At 22.4% G+C, this 17,706-nt stretch overlaps 1 protein-coding gene across 3 annotated transcripts in view; it reads right to left on the bottom strand.

The window, feature by feature from the left end:
• Positions 1–17,706, bottom strand: part of LOC117168018 (protein O-mannosyltransferase 1) — a 37,660-nt gene that overhangs the window by 1,678 nt on the left and 18,276 nt on the right. For all 3 annotated transcript variants that reach the window (XM_033353334.1, XM_033353333.1, XM_033353336.1), the window contains exons 5-6: positions 14,872–15,958; positions 5,517–5,818 (exon numbers count right to left, since the gene is read on the bottom strand). In XM_033353334.1, coding sequence (XP_033209225.1) covers positions 5,517–5,818; positions 14,872–15,958 — 1,389 coding nt within the window. The remainder of the gene's footprint in view (positions 1–5,516; positions 5,819–14,871; positions 15,959–17,706) is intronic.

Here is a 17,706-nt window from a genome sequence, read left to right as displayed (position 1 = left end):
TCAACCAAAAAAATGGATTTTCTACCAAACAATATACAGTTTTAATCAAAGATAAGCTTTTTTAATTAAAAAAGATAAATTTGTATACCAAAACTAGAATAATTCACTTTGAAGTTAGAAAATAAATTTTAAATAAAAAACGAGTTGAAGTGATAAATTTTCAACCAAAAATATGATTTTTTGTACCAAATAGTGGAATTTTTAGTACAAAATATGAATTTTTTATTTAAAAAAAAAAAAACGAATTTTTCACTAAATATATTTTTTTCAACCAAAGAAATGAATTCCTGACAAAAAATAAATGGAAAATTGAATTATTACAGAGCATTTTCAACTAAAATTAGAAACCTTCGACTAAATAAAATACAAATAATTTTTAACCAAATATATTAATTCTTATCTAAAAAGATGAAAATTTTACTAATGAGAGTACTCTTCTACGAAAAATGACACATTTTCAAAAAGTAGCTTTTTTTCATAAAAGTAAATAATTTTTTTAATCCTGAATAGAAAAATTAAATATTTAGTTAAAACAATTAATTTTGAACAAAAAAATGAATTCTCAACAAGATTTATACATTTTCAATTTAAAAATATAAGTTTTCATACCAAAATTAAACATAGTTCAATTTTCAGTTAGAAAAATAAATTTTAAAGAAAAAAAAATCGAGTTTTCAGCAAAATAATTTTTCAACGAAAAATATGAATTTTTGACTAAATAATAGAATTTTAAACCCAAAAGATAACTTTTCTATGAAAACAAAAAGAATTGTAAAATTAAATTAATTTTTTTCAACAAAAAAATGAACTCTTAACAAAAAATAAAATGAAAATCGAATTGTTAAAAATGAATTTTCAACTAAATTCAACTAAAAGATAAACTTTAAATCAAAAATTGAAAATAAACGAATTTTCAACAAAATATAAAACGTTTTTAATCGCAGAAATTAATTTTTACCCAAAAAGATAAAGATTCTACTAATGAGAGTACTCTTCTACGAAAAATGACACATTTTCAAAAAGTAGTTTTTTTTCATAAAAGAAAATAATTTTTTTAACCGTAAATAGAAAAATTAAATTTTCAGTAGAAATAATCTATTTTTAACAAAAAAAAATGAATTCTCAACAAAATTTATACATTTTCAATTAAAGAATATAAATTTTCATACCCAAAACTAAATATAGTTTAATTTTGAGTTAGAAAAGCAAATTTTAAAAAAACGAAAATAAAATGAATTTTCAGCAAAATTAATTAATTTTCAACTAAAAATAGAAATTTTCAAGCAAAACTGAAATCTTCATTTAAAAGAAAATTAATTTTCAACTAAAAAAAGAATTTTTAGCCAAATAAATTAATGTTTAATCACAGTGATGAGTTTTCAACAAAAAATATGATTTTTTTTGACTAAATAGTACAATTTTAGACCTAAAAGATGAATTTTCTTTAAAAAAAGGAATTTTTTTAAACAAAAAAATGAATTCTTAACAAAAATGATAAATCTTTAATTAGTAAAATTTAATTTTTAACCAAGTACATAGATGTTCAATTAAAATAAAAAATTGTCTGCCAAAAATAAAAAAGAAATAAATAGAAAAATTAATACAACAATAGTTCCGTTTTCAATGAAAAAGATGAATTTTCGACAAAAAAAAATAATTTTTAACAAAATTTATTTTTTCCAATCAAAAAAATGAATTCTTAACAAAAAATAAACGGAAAATTGAATCTTTAAAGTGAATTTTCAACTAAAATGATAAATCTTTAACTAATTTTTAATAAAAAATAGAAGAATTGAATAAAAATTTAATTTTTAATGAAAAATAGAAGAACTCAATATTCAGTTGAAACAATCAATTTTAACAAGTAAAATTAATTCTCAACAAAAAATTCATTTTAAAACCCAAAAAATGAATTTTCTACCAAACAAGATACAATTTTAATCAAATAAATACATTTTCAATTAAAAAAGATAAATTTATATACCAAAACTAGAATAGTTTAATTTGCAGTTATAAAAGTAAATGTTAAACGAAAAAAAGAACGACTTTTAAAAAAATTAATTAATTTTCAACTCAAAATATAAATTTTCAAGCAAAACTGGAATAGTTAGATCTGTAGTTATAGAAATTTATTTTTAACTAAAAAGAAACGAATTTTTAGTCAACGAAAATTCATGTTTAATCACAGTGATAATTTTGCAACCAAAAATATAAATTTTTGAACAAATAGTGGAATTTTTAATCCAAAAGATGAATTTTCTATTAAAAAAAATAGTAATTTTTAACCCAATACTTTTTGTTTTCAACCAAAGAAATTAATTTTTAATGTTAAAGTGAATTTTCAACAAAAAAGTGTAATTTTTAACCAAATACATGCATTTTCAACTAAAAAGATAAATTTTCGATGAAAATTAAAAAATAAACGATTTTTTATCAGAATAGTTACATTTTCAACCACAGAAATTAATTTTTTAACAAAAATATGTTTCTAATAAAAAAAGACGGATTTTCACAATTTGTTTTCTATACAAAAATTATTTTTCAAGCGCAAATGGAAGAATTAAATTGTTTGTTAAAATAATTTATTTGCAACCAAAAAATGAATTCTCAACAAAATAATTCAATTTTCAACCCAAAAAAGCTGAATTTTCTATTTAAAAAAAAAAACGAATTTTTATATTAATATTTTGTTTCGATAAAAGAAATTAATTCTTTACAAAAAATAGAACACATACTTAAATTTTCTACGAAACAGAACATTTTTTAACGAAAAAGATTAAATTTCCATCAAAAAAGATAAGTTTCCCACAAAAAATGGAATTCTTAAAATGAATTTTCCACTAAAATGATAAATCTTTATCTACAAAAATTTAATTATTCACCAAATACATGCATTTTCAACTTAAAAGATCAATTTTCTGCCAAAAATAACAAAGAAACAAATTATCAATCACAAAAATTAATTTTTAAACAAAAATATGTTTAAAAAAATATTAGTTTTTTTTCCATGAAAAATGATTTTTTAACCGCAAATAGAAGAATTAAATTTTTTGTTGAAACAATTAATTTTCAAACAAAATAAATTAATTTTTAAAAAAATAATTCAATTTTCAACCCAAAAAATGAATTTCCTACCAAACAAGAAACAGTTTCAATAAAATATTTGTATACATTTTCCATTGAAAAATATAAATTTTCATAACAAAACTAAATATTTTAATTTGCATTAAAATCACTTTAAAAAATTAAATTTCAAATAAAATTCACTAAAAAAAATTAAATTTCAAATAAAAAGAAACGAATTTTCAACCAAGAATATTATTTTTTGACCAAACAGTGAAATTTTCAACCCAAAAAAGATGAATTTTCTATTAAAGAAAAAAAAAGAATTTTTAACGTCATATTTTTTTCGATCAAAGAAATCAATTCTTAACAAAGAATAGAATACATACTTAAATTTTCTACAAAACAGAATATTTTTTGATGAAAAAGATTAAATTTCTATCAAAAAAAAGGTAAGTTTTCCACAAAAAATGGAATTTTTAAAGTGAATTTTCCACTAAAATGATCAATCTGTACCTAAAAAAAATTTAATTTTTAACCAAATACATGCATTCCCAAGTAAAAAAAAAATAAAATTTCTACCAAAAATAACAAATAAACAAACTTTCAACCAAAACTAGAATAATTCAATTTGCAGATAGAAAAGTAAATTTTAAACCAGCAAAAAAACGAGTTTTCGTCAAAATTAATTAATTTTCAACTAAAAATGTAAATTTTCAAGCAAAACTGGAATAGTTTCATCTTTACTTGAAAAAATTAAATTTCAACTAAAATGAAACGAATTTTCTATTTAAAAATAAAACTAATTTTTAACTTAATATTTTTTTTATGAAAGAAATGAGTTCTTGAAAAAAATGAAATACATACTTGCATTTTCTATAAAACAAAACATTTTTTAACGAAAAAGATTAAATTTCTATCAAAAAATATAAGTTTCCCAGAAAAAATGGAATTTTCAAAGTGAATTTTCCACTAAAATAATAAATTTTTAATTACAAAAAATTTAATTTTCTACTAAAAAGATAAATTGGCTACCAAAAATAATAAAGAAACAAATTTTCAACCACAGAAATTAATTGTTTTTTTTTATTTCATAAAAAATTGATTTTTTACCAAAAGTAGAATTATATTTTCAGTTAAATCAATCAATTTTCTACCAAAAAAGATACAGTTTCAATAAAAAAAAATTCGTACCAAAACTAGAATAATTCAATTTGCAGTTAAAAAAGTAAATTTTAAACCAGCAAAAAAACGAGTTTTCAGCAAAATTAATTAATTTTCAACAAAAAATATAAATTTTCCAACAACATTGGAATAGATACATCTTCATTAAAAAAAATTAATTTGCAACTATTTTGAAATTTAAAATAGTTTATAAAGTTCCATTCGAAAATTTCTAATTATTTGAAAAACTTAACAATTGAACTTCTAAACTAAAAAAAAAAGGTTTAAATCACACTTATTTTAATCTGTATCAAATTATTTAATATTTCAAGTGATTGGATATTTTTTTTTCTAAAAATGTTTTTAAATTTCCGGTCAAAAAATAAATTCATTGTCATTTTCCGTTTTTTTGAGGTCTAAAAAAATTCCTATTAACTTTCCTTTAATAAATAACATATAATAAATATAAATAATCGCTACTCAATATATACTCTATACATATTTTTGAATTTTCTTGAATTATTTTGAAATATTTCGGGGTATTTTTACAGATTCCCAGAAATTTTTAATACATTTCAATAATCTGAACAGACTTTTAAAAATTTTAGGAAATCTTCAAAACATCTATGGAATTTTCTAGAGATTTTAAAAGTTTCTACGAATTTCAAAGATTTAAAAATATTTTATTGAATTTTAAAAGATTCCAAGAATTTTAAAAATTAATTTGAAGTACATTTAAATGATTTTCACAGATTTTTAAATATCATTCGCAGTTTATTTAGAATTCGCCCTGAATTCTTTTCAACTTATCCCGAATTCTTAAAATTTTTTTTTTTTTTATTTCCAAATTCACGCAATTCTCTTTAATTTTTCTATGCTCATTTCAAACTTACTCATTTCAATGAATTTTTTCATATTTTTAAATTGTCTTTTAAATTCTGTTTAATTTTTGTAAATAAATTTCATCGAATTCTTCTCCACTTTTTTTGCTAGAAATTAGTAGGGTTTCAAAGATTTGAAATTCACCCTAAATTCTTATAAATTAAACCTAAACTTATTTTATATCCTTTGGAATTCTTTTAATTATCTTGAATTTTTCTAAATTTACTCAATTTCATTTAATTCAAAGGATCTAAAAAAATTTTTTAATTTTGTATACAAGGGATCCTGAATTTTTCAACCTTTTAGCGAGAAAAAAGCAACCTTTTGTTCCTATATTTTATCCCATAGGGACTGTGAGGCCTGAAAAAATAAATTTTTTAAATTTTAAATCGACTTTTTAAACTCACCTGATTAAATAGTAAAGATGATCTAAAGTGCCAGCTGTTAATAAAACTTTGTAGATAAATGCGGGCAAATAATGGTGCAGAAAGAGAGTTCTCTCGACAAACAGGTAAGGCAGGTAGTGCAAAAAATATCCAGTTAATAAAACTTCACCCGTGGTGACAAATTTATTCCATTCAGTCTCGGAAATATCGTAGCAAAATCTTCGACGTCGCATTAAATAGAAAATCAAGAGCCCTGAGTAAATAATCACGGCAATCGTTCCAGAATACCAAATTGCTAAGTTGCCCAACAAATGAATTTGTGCCTAAAAAGAAAATATTCTTGGTAAGAATATTCCATTTTTAACAAAACTGATGAATTTTTCATCAAATATTAGATTTTTCAACCAAAAATGAATAATTCAAAAAAATATATTTGAATTTTTAAAGGATTTTTCAATCTAATAGTTCAATTTTCAACCAAGAAAATAGATTTTCTACCATTAATTACGTATAAAATAGAAGAATGAACGTGAGGTAGTACTTTGAGACTTTAATGAGAATTTTTGCGCATTTTGAATTAGGATTTTTCCATAAAAAGACACATTTTCAACAAGGTTCATGCATTTTGATCTTAACAAGATCAATTTGCAGCGAAAATTAGGATAGTTAAAATTAAAAAAAAAATGTTCAACAAAAAAAAAACAATTTTCAACAAGAGTTTTTTTGCGTCCAAAAAAATTATTTTTCAACCAAAAATTGAAGAATTAAATTTTCAGTTATAATCAATTTAAAAAAAAACTCATCAAAATAAGTCAATTAAGTCAGTAAAAATTAATTAACTATCAATTGAAAATGTAAATTTGCAAGCAAAAATATGATAGTCACATCTTCAGTTAAAAAAAAGAATTTTCAACTAAAAAGAAAAGAATCTAAACCAAAGAAATTAATTTATAATCACAATGTTGAATTTTCAACCAAAAATATGAATTTTTCATCAAATAGTGGAATTTTCTACAAAAAAGATAATTTTTTAATGAAAAAGATTCAATTTCTCTTAAAAAGGTAAATTTTATACTAAATTTTCAACAAGATATTTACATTTTTAACCAAAAAGGTAAAATTTCAACTAAAAATAGAATAATTAATTAGATAATTTTTTAACGAAAAAGATTAAATTTCTCTTAAAAAGGTAAATTTTATACTAAAAATGGAATAGTTTAAGTAAATTTTCAACTAAAATTATAAATCTTCAACTTAAAAAATACATTTTCTTAAAAAAATAAAATAGTAACATTTTCATTTAATAAAATAAATTTTCAACAAGATATTTAAATTTTCAACCAAAGAAAATAATTTTTAACCAAAAAGATAAAATTTCAACTAAAAATAGAATAGTTAAGTTTTCAGTAAAAAAAATTTCAATAAAATAAAAAAAAAATAGATGACTTTTTAATCAAATAGATGGATTTTTCACCAAAAATAGAAATGTTTAAAAATAAGATGAACTTTTTACCAAAAAAGACGAAATTTCGTCGAAAAATGTATTATTTGAGTACAAAACATTTTTTAGATTTAACAAATTAGGACTTTTTCATAAAAAAAGACTAATTTTTAACAAGGTACAAGAATTTTCATCGAAACAAAATTAATTTTCAACCAAAATTAGATTAGTTAAAATGTTAAAAATCAGTTAATCAGAATTTTTGCGCATTTTGATTTAGGATTTTTAAACAAAAAAAAAACAATTTTCAATAAGAGTTTTTTTTCGTCCAAAAAAATTATTTTTCAACCAAAAATTGAAGAATTAAATTTTCAGTTAAAATAATCAATTAAAAAAACTTAACAAAATAATTCAATTTTAAACCCGAATGATGAAATTTCTATTTAAAAAGATACAATTTCAATCAAATATGTAAATTTTCAACTAAAAATGAACTAGTTTAAGTGAATTTTCAACTAAAATTATAAATCTTCAACTTTAAAAATACATTTTGTACAAAAAATAAAATAGTAACGTTTCCATTTAGTCAAATAAATTTTCAACAAGATATTTAAATTTTTAACCAAAGAAAATAATTTTTAACCAAAAAGATAAAATTTCAACTAAAAATAGAATAGTTCAATTTTCAGTAAAAAAATTTCAATAAAATAAAAAAAGTAGACGATTTTTTAATCAAATAGTTGGGTTTTTCACAAAAAATAGAAATGTTTAAAAATAAGATGAACTTTTTACCAAAAAAGACGAATTTTGGTCGAAAAATGTATTGTTTGAGTACAAAAAATTTTTTAGAATTAACAAATTAGGACTTTTGCATTAAAAAAATTAGAATATTAAAATGTTAAAAAATAAATGTTCAACAAAAACAAAAAAAGAACCATTTTAAACAAAATAGTTTTTTTTTCATCAAAAAAATTATTTTTCGACCAAAATAGTTTTATTTTCATCCAAAAAAATTATTTTTTAACAAAAAATTTAAGAATTAAATTTCCAGTTAAAACAATCAATTAAAAAAAAAACTTAACAAAGTAATTCGCTTTTAAACCCAAATGATGAATTTTCTACTCAAAGAATACAGTTTCAATAAAATACATAAATTTTTAACTGAAAAAGCTAAATTTGCAACAACAAAAATAGGATAGTTTAAATTTGCAGTCAGAGAAGTAAATTAAAAAAAAAGAAACAAGTTTTCAGGAAAATTAATTAATTTCCAACTGAAAATATAAATTTTGAACAAAACTGGAATAGTTACACCTTCACTTAAAAAAATTAATTTCCAACTAAAAAACTAAAAAAAAAAGAATTTTTAGCTAAAGAAATTAATGTTTAATCACAGTGACGAGTTTTCAACCAAAAATATGAATTGTTTGCCAAATAGTGAAATTTTCAACACAAAAGATGAATTTTCTACAAAAAAAAAATTAATTTTCAACTAAATTGCTTGTTTTTCTTAATAAACAAAATTAATTCTTAAATAAAAATATAATAGTTAAATTTTTCAACGAAAAAGATGACATTTCTATTAAAAAGGGTAAATTTTCAACAAAAAATAAAATAAAAATATTTTCAGTTAGTAAAATAAATTTTCAACGAAAAAAAAAATGAATTTTGAACAAAATATTTAAATTTTTAACCAGAGAAATGAATTTTTAACCAAAAAGATAAAATTTTAACTAAGAATGTAATAGTTATATCATCAATAAAAAAATGTCAATAAAATAAATTGAAATAAAATAGATTATTTTTAAATCAAATAGTTGGATTTTTCACAAAAAATAGAAATGTTTAAAAGTAAGATTAACTTTTTACCGAAAAAGACGAATTTTCAACCAAAAAGTTGAATTTTCAATTGAATAAAAAAGATAAATTTTCCACTAAAATTATACATCGTGCATTAAAACATTCCATTTTTAATAAAGTAGTTTGACTTTCAACCAAAAAAGTCATGTTCGTCGAAAAATGTATTAATTGAGTACGAAACATTTTTTTAAATCTAAAATAGTTGAATTCATCAACAAACCAAATTTTTACCTAAATGGATACATTTAAAACCAAATAGTTGAATTTTTCACCGAAAATAGAAATGTTTAAAAAAGAAAATTAATTTTCCATTAAAAAATACTAATTTTTAACCAAAAGTTGCATTTTTCATTAAAAGATATTAATTTTTTATTTTAAAAAATGCCTTTTTAACAAAATAGTTCAATTTTCAACTACTTGTAACAAAATGTTTCCGCTTTCAAATAAGTGAGTTGTATTTTTTACAAAAAAATATGAATTCTCAAACAAAAATGTAATAGTATTTCAATAAAATACACTTTTTTTAAAACCAAAAACAGTTGAATGAAACCAAAAGAGACGAATTTCCAACAAAAACGTTTAATTTTTAGCAAAATAGTATAATTTTGAAAACAAATATTTAATTTTTAATTGAATTTTCAATCTAATAGTTAAATTTCCTACCAAAGAAGTGAATTTTCACCCAAAAAGATGAATTAATAACCAGAGATTAATGTTCTACCACACAGACGAATTTTCAACAAAATGAAATTCCAACCAAAAAAAGATAGATTCGCAACTAAAAATGTAATAGTTGATAGTTCAATAACGACAGATTTTAGTTTAAAATCAAAGACACTTGACATTAGAAAAAAGACGAATTTTCAGTAAAAAATTGTACAATTTTCCATCAAACATTTGAATTTTTAACCAAAAAAAAAAAAATTTTCAACCAAAAAGATAAATTATTCGCCGAAAAGATTAATATTCTAGCACAAAAAAACAATTTAAAAAAAATGAATTTTCAATCATACTTCTTGGTTAAAAATTTAACTTTTTTGTCCAAAATTCTTTTCCTTTGCTAGAAAATTCAGCAATTTGATTGAGATTTTTTTCTTTCTAGATTATCCAATCTTTTTTTTGGTTGAAAATATTAATATTTTGTTGAAAATTCATCTTTTTGGTTTAAAATTTCATCAACTCATGTAAAATTTTCACCTTTTTAGTTACAAATTTAACTGCCTGGTTAAAAATTAATCTCTTTCAAATAAAAATGGACTTTTTTCTTGAAAAATGGTAATTGCGGGTTGAAAATTTGACTGTTTTGTAGAAAATTCGTAGTTTTGGCTTAAAAGCTGAACTTATTTGAAAACGGAAGTACTTTGTTAAAAGAAGTTGAAAATTCAACTACTTTTGCTAAAAATGCAGTTTTTTTATTAAAAATTAATGTCTATTAGTGAAAAATGCAACTCTTAGTTGAAAATTCGTATTTTTTAATGGAAAATTAATCTTCTTTGTTACAAATTTCTATTTTCGGTGAAAAATCCAACTATTTGTTTGGAAATTTGTCTCTTTTAGATGAATTCAACTGTTTTAGATTTAAAAAATGTTTTGCACTCAAATAATACATTTTTCGATTAAAATTCATCTTTTTTGGTTGAAAGGCAAATTACTTAAATAAAAATGAACTGTTTTAATGCACGATGCATAATTTTGGTGGACATTTTATCTTTTTGATTGAAAGTTTAACTCTTTTGTTGAAAATTCTTCTTTTAATTAAAAATCCAACTTTTTCGTTGAAAATTGGTCTTTTTCGGTAAAAAAAATTAATCTTATTTTTAAACATTTCTATTTTTGGTGAAAAATCCAACTACTTGATTAAAAAATCATCTATTTTGTTTTAATTTATTTTATTGAAATTTTTTTTACTGATCATTTAACTATTCTATTTTTAGTTAATACTTCAACTTTTTGGTTAGAAATTAATTTTTTTGGTTGAAAATTTAAATATTGTGTTGAAAATTCGTTTCTTTTTTGTTTGAAAATTTATCTTTTAAGTTGAAGTTTCATAATTTTATTTAAAAATTCACTTTAACTGCTCCGTTTTTTGTTGAAAATTTACCTTTTTTGATAGAAGTGTAATCTTTTCCGTTAAAAATTGATCTTTTTGGTAGAAAATTTAACTATTCTATTTTTTGTAGAGAATTCCTTTCTTCATTAAGAAAAACAAACTATTTAGTTGATAGAAAGTTAATCTTTTTCGTTGAAAATTCCACTATGTAGTAAAAAATTCATATCTTTGGTTGAAAATTCAACATTGTGATTAAAAATTAATTTCTTTTTAGTTGAAAATTAATAGTTTTAACCAAAGATTTAAATATTCCATTTTTACTTAAAAATTTACATTTTTATTGATAATTAATCAATATTTCTAAAAACTCGTTTTTGTTGTTATTCTAAATTTATCCTTTTTAGTTGAAAATTTATATATTTGATTGAAACTGTTTTCTTTTTGGTGGAAAATTCATCTTTTGGGTTTAAAATTAAATGATTTTAATTAGAATTTATTTGTATTTTTTTGGAAATTGATATTTTTAAATGAAAATTTAATTCTTCTAATTTTGGTCAAAAATTGATTTGGTTTAGATGAAAATTCATGTAACTTGTTGAAAATGAGTATTTTTTTAATGAAAAAATCCTAAGTTTTTAAATCTAAAAAAAGTTTTGCACTCAAATAATACATTTTTCGACGAAAATTCATCTTTTTTTATTTAAAGTCAAATTACTTTATTAAAAACGAATTGTTTTAATGCACGATTCATAATTTTAGTGGAATTTTTTCTTTTTGATTGAAATATTAAGTCTTTAGTTGAAAATTTTTCTTTCAATGGAACATTCAATTTTTTGGTTGAAAATTCATTTTTTTGGTAGGAAATGTAAGTATTAGATTGAACATTCCTTTAAAAATTCAAATATTTGTTTTCAAAATTATACTACTTTGCTGAAAATTAAACTATTTTGTTGAAAATTCGTCTCTTTTGTTTTAATTCAACTGTATTTGGTTTTTAAAAAAGTTTATTTTATTGAAACACTAACTATTACATTTTTGTTTGAGAATTAATATTTTTTTAAAAAAATACAACTCGCTTATTTGAAAGAAATGATCATCTTTTAGTGAAAAATTTAACTTTTTGTTGAAAATTCCACTATTTGGTCAAAAATTCATACCTTTAATTCAAACTTCAACATTGTAATTAAAAATTAATTTCTTTTTAGCTAAACATTAATTGTTTTAACTGAAGATCTAACTATTCCATTTGCGTTTGAAATTTTACATTTTTAATTGATAATTAATTAATTTTGCTAAAAACCCGTTCTTTTTTTCATTGTAAATTTATCTTTTTTAGTTGAAAATTTATATATTTGATTTAAAATGTATCTTTTTTGGCAGAATATTCATTTTTTGAGTTTAAAATTGCATGATATAATTTAGAATTTTTCGCTGTTCTTGTTAAAAATTGATTGTTTTAACTGAAAATTTAATTCATCTATTTTTGGTTGAAAAATAATTTTTTTTATAAAAAAAAGAACTATTTTGTTGAAAATTTATTTTATAATATTTTAACTATTCTGATTTTGGTTGCAAATTAATCTTGTTTAGACAAAAATTCATGTACATTGTTGAAAATGAGTCTTTCTAATGAAAAAATTTTACCTTTTTGATTGAAAGTTTAACTTTTTTGTTGAAAATTTATTGGTTGAAAATTCGTCTTTTTCGGTGAAAAATAATTCTTATTTTGATATATTTCTATTTCTGGTGAAAAATCCAACTAGTTGGTTAAAAAGTCATCTATTTTGTTATTTTTTCATTTTATTGACATTTTTTTACTGAAAATTTAAGTATTGTATTTTTAGTTAAAACTTCATTTTTTTGGTTAAAAATTTAACTATTTGGTTAAAAATTCTATACCATTCTTTGTTGAAAAATTACCTTTTTTGATAGAAGTGTAATCTTTTCCGTTAAAAATTAATCTTTTTCTAGAAAATTTAACTATTCTATTTCTTGTGAAGAATTATTTTTTTTGTTTGGCTAAGAAAAAAAACTATTGAGTTGAAAATTCATCTTTTTTGTTGAAAAATCCCACTATTTGGTCAAAAATTCATATTTTTGGTTAAAAATTCAACATTGTAATTAAAAATTAATTTCTTTTTAGTAGAAAATTAATTGTTTTAACTGAAAATTTAATTCTTCTATTTTTGGTTGAAAAATAATTTAAAAGAAACTATTTTGTTGAAGATTGTTTTTTGTTTTTGTTGAACATTTAATTTTTTAACATTTTAACCATTCTAATTTTGGTTGAAAATTGATATTGTTTAGATGAAAATTCATGTACTTTGTAGAAAATTAGTCTTTTTTTAATGAAAAATCCTAATTGTTTAAATCTAAAAAATGTCTTGCACTCAAATAATACATTTTTCGACGAAAATTAATCTTTCTTGATTAAAAACAAATTTTTTTAACGCACGGTGTATAATTTTAGTGGAAATTTTATCTGTTTGATTGGAAGATTAATTCTTCAATTCTTCAAAGCAAGATTCAATTTTTTTGGCACAAAATTTAACCATTAGATTGAAAATTCCTTTAAAAATTCAAATATTTGTTTAAAATTATACTGCTTTGCTGAAAATTAAACTATTTTGTTGGAAATTCGTCTCTTTCATTCATTTAACTATTTTTGATTTAAAAAAGTATATTTTATTGAAATAATAACTATAACATTTTTGTTTGAAAATTTATATTTTTTTTTGTAAAAAAAATACAACTCACTTATTTGAAAGTGGAACTACTTTGTTAAAAGAAGTTGAACATTCAACTACTTTTGTTAAAAATGCAATTTTTTGAATTAAAAATTATTACCTTTTAGCGAAAATTCAACTTTTTGATGAAAATATGTATTTTAATGGAAAATACAATTTTTTGGTTGAAAATTCGTTTTTTTCGGTGAAAGATAATTCTTATTTTTAAATATTTCTATTTCTGGTGAAAAATCCAACTATCTGGTTAAAAGGTCATCTATTTTGTTATTATTTCATTTTATTAAACAATTTTTAAATGAAAACGTTATTATTTTATTTTTTGTGGGAAATTGATCTTTTAAGTTTAAGATTCATAATTTTAGTAGAAAATTCACTTTAATTATTTCATTTTTTGTTGAAAATTTACCTTTTTTAATAGAAGTGTAATCTTTTCCGTTAAAAATTTATCTTTTTTTTGAAAAAATTTAACTATTCAATTTTTTATAAAGAATTCTTTATTTTTTGCTGAGAAAAAAAAACTATTAAGTTGAAAATTCGTTTTTTTTAATAGAAAATTCATCTTTTGTGTTGAAAATTCCACTATTTGGTCAAAAATCCATATGTTTGGTTGAAGATTCAACATTGTGGTTAAAAATGAATTTCTTTTTAGTTAAAAAATATTTTTTTATGAAGAATAAACTATTTTATTAAAAATGGTTTTTTGTATTTGTTGAAAATTTATTTTTTCACATTTTAACTATTCTAAGTTTTGGCTGAAAATTGATCTTGTTTAGATAAAAAATTCACGTACCTTGTTGAAAACGAGTCTTTTTTTAATGAAGAAATCCTCATTTTTTAAATCTAAAAAATGTTTTGCAGTCAAATAATACATTTTTGGACGAAAATTCATCTTTTTTTTTGTTGAAAGTTAAACTACTTTATTACAACCCAGCATACGTAAACGGTACACTGGTGCGAATGTGTTTGTATGCAATGTTAATATTAAATATTTAATATATTGAACATATAATAAACAACTAGTATATATCACACATATTTAACATATATATTTAATATATGCGGAGATAAGCCGCTGCAGCTATGTTTACATGAATGCCAACAAAATAAAAAAGCTTCAAGTGCGAATTCGCACCAGTGTACCATTCGAGAGTTAAACAGGACTTGTTTTAATGCACGATGCATAATTTTAGTGGAAAATTGATCCTATCAATTGAAAATTTCACTCTTTTCTTGAAAATTCTGCTTTATAAGATTCTATAAGACTTAGAGCATGATACTCACATTGCTTTTAGTAGAAACCCAATAGGCAATACCCCTCGTCATCAGTGGCCACTCCAAAGGTCCGCTAGAGTACATATGACTATTCTGCGCCTCCTGGCCATCAAACAGCATCTTAATCTGCAACTCGAGAAACTTTTCCCAAAAAGTTAGAGTCGTCGCTTTCAGCGGTATCATCTCCGCATTGATCAATTCCCGTTCCCGCTGCTTCTGGTCCTCACTCCTCGTATACCTGTGCTCCTCCACATTCCAAATTGCATTCGACTGCTCAATCATTCTGTCAGCGACAACCTCGTGCTGATTGAATCCCCAATCCGGCAACTGCCTCCCACTAAACTTCATCGCGCATTCCGTACTCACATGAATCAGTCGCACCTGACTCTGAATGGCATGCCAGACACTGCCAGATTGATCTCGATTAGCGATCTCGACTCGCCACAAATTCTGGGCCGGCATCGACACATTGTAGTCGATGTAACAGGAGATTTCTTGACTCTGCGGTGTCATTGGCGCTGCTATGTCATGCGAGTTCAGCGCCCGACTCGTGATTCCGTGAACGAGCTGGATCACGTCGCCGTGTTTTATCGGCTCGCTCGGTTTCGTCACCACCAAGTCGTTGATCTCCGGCCGTTTGACGATCCACCAATTATTCACGTCCTTGAATGAGTAGCAGGTCACCTGCTGCTGATGAGAACTTCCACGCTTGTCGGGATAGCGCAGAGGGTAGACTTGATTGTGACTGTGTAGCCAGCAAGCTCTTCCGTAGGTGTGACGGAGAGTGATTTGCGAGCCGTGAGTCACTTCCAGCGGCTGGCCTTTTGTGATACTCGCCAAGCCTCCCTCGAGGCTCGCTTGGAAGGCACTGGTCATTACGGAATCGTGAGGTCCGGCTTTCGTTAGGAGGGACAAGTGGATGTAAAATATTCCCAGGTAGACTGAGAAAATGACGGTTGAGAGGACGAAGAGCCGGGCGAGTAAGTGGCCCCAGAGGGCCAGATTTGAGAGGGTTTTTCTTGGGAGCAGACTCCAGTAGTCTCGGCCGATCAGGACGAGAGCGAGGAATAAGGAATAGAAACCCACGTACTTGACACTGTAAAGGAGAATCTAGGTTTACCGATACGATTTTTCATTTTACGCTCCTTTCCCGCTCAAGCTTAAAATGACTAAGTTTTCGATAAAAAAGACGAATTTAAAAAGAAATGAATTTTTAACAAAATAAATAAATTTTTAACCATAGCAATTTTTCTTCTGCAATATTATGCAATCTTGAGTCATGTACGTAATTTTTGTGAATTCGCGAAAACTTTCTCCTGAAGATTATCTTTTTAGTTATAAATAGTATTATTTTGTTGAAAATTTAACCACTGTTTTTTTAAAAGGCATCCTTTTTGGTTTCACTTTGAAATAATAAGTTGATCATTTTTATTTTTATTTGTTAGTTAAAAATTCAACTCTTTTCGTGAAACATCAACCTTTCGTTTAAAATTCATATTTTGTTTCTGACAAGTCAACTGAAATCTTTTTTGGATTAAAACTAATTTTTCTAAAAATTTGTCTTTCAGATTTAAAATGTTATTTTTTTTTTGTAGAAATATTACATCTTTCTTTGAAAAAAATGCAACTGCTTTGCTGAAAATTCATATTTTTGAGTTGAAAAGTAAACTGAAATCTTTTTTGATGAAAATTCAACTCTTTTTTTTTTGGTAAAATTGTCTTTTTGATTTAAAAATTACAATGTTTTATCAGAGTTTTGATTTTTTGAAAGTAAATTTCAACTGCTAGGTTAAAAAATCTTAAAATCTTGTTTAAAACTCATAATTTTTTGTTAACAATTCGACTATTTAACAGAAAATGAACATATTGTTTAAAATTCTTATCTTGATGTTTGAAAGTGAACTCGAATTTTTTTCGGATGAAAATTTAACTATTTTTTAAACTTTTTTTAATTCATATGTTTTAGAATAAATTTCATGTTTCTTAAATAAAAAGGAATATCAATTTTCTAAAAAAAACTGAATTTCCAACTGAATAGTTAAATTTTGAAATTAAAGCAATCCTTTTTCAAATAAAAATGAAACAGTTAAATTTTCAGACTGAAAATAAAACTAAATTATTAACCAAAAAAATACAATTTTCAACAAAATAGTCAATTATACTGTTAAAGATTAATTATCGATTAAATTTATGAATCTTCAACCAAAAAACATTAATTTTACAAAAATAGTTTCACTTTCCATCAAATATTTTAATTTTCAATAAAAAGATCAATTTTCAACCTAGCTAACTTTTCGGCTAATCGAAAACAAAAATATTTCGTTAAAAATCCATGTATTTTATTAAGAAGTTGTATTTTTTTTGTAAAAAATTAATATTTTTATTTGAAAATTAATCTTCTTCTTTAAAAATTCATCATTTTGGTTGAAAATTAATGTTTTCAACTAAAAGTTGAACTATTCCATTATTTGTTAAAAATTGATATATTTAGTGCAATTTTTAAAGATGAATTTTCATTTAAATTGAAGAATCTTTATTTAAGAAAATTAATTTTTAACAAAGTAGTTTAACTTTCAACCAATAACTTAAATTTTCAACCCAGAAGATGAATTCTAAACTAAAATTATTAATTTCTTATTAAATAAGAATTAAGAAAAAAATTTTTTAAAATAGGAAAAATTTTAACCATAGAATTGAATTTTAATTTAAATTAACGAATCTTCAAAAAAAAAAATCAACAAAAATAATTTAACTTTCTATCAAATAGTTGAATTTTAAATAAAAATATCAATTTTCAACCTAGCTCACTTTTCGGTTCATCAGATCAAAAAAACAAAACGATTT

The sequence above is a fragment of the Belonocnema kinseyi genome, chromosome 2 (genome assembly GCF_010883055.1).
Source record: "Belonocnema kinseyi isolate 2016_QV_RU_SX_M_011 chromosome 2, B_treatae_v1, whole genome shotgun sequence".
NCBI classification, from domain to species: Eukaryota; Metazoa; Arthropoda; class Insecta; order Hymenoptera; family Cynipidae; genus Belonocnema; species Belonocnema kinseyi.
The sequence above is the reverse complement of the archived record's forward strand: the minus strand, read 5'-3'. Positions and strand labels throughout refer to the sequence as shown.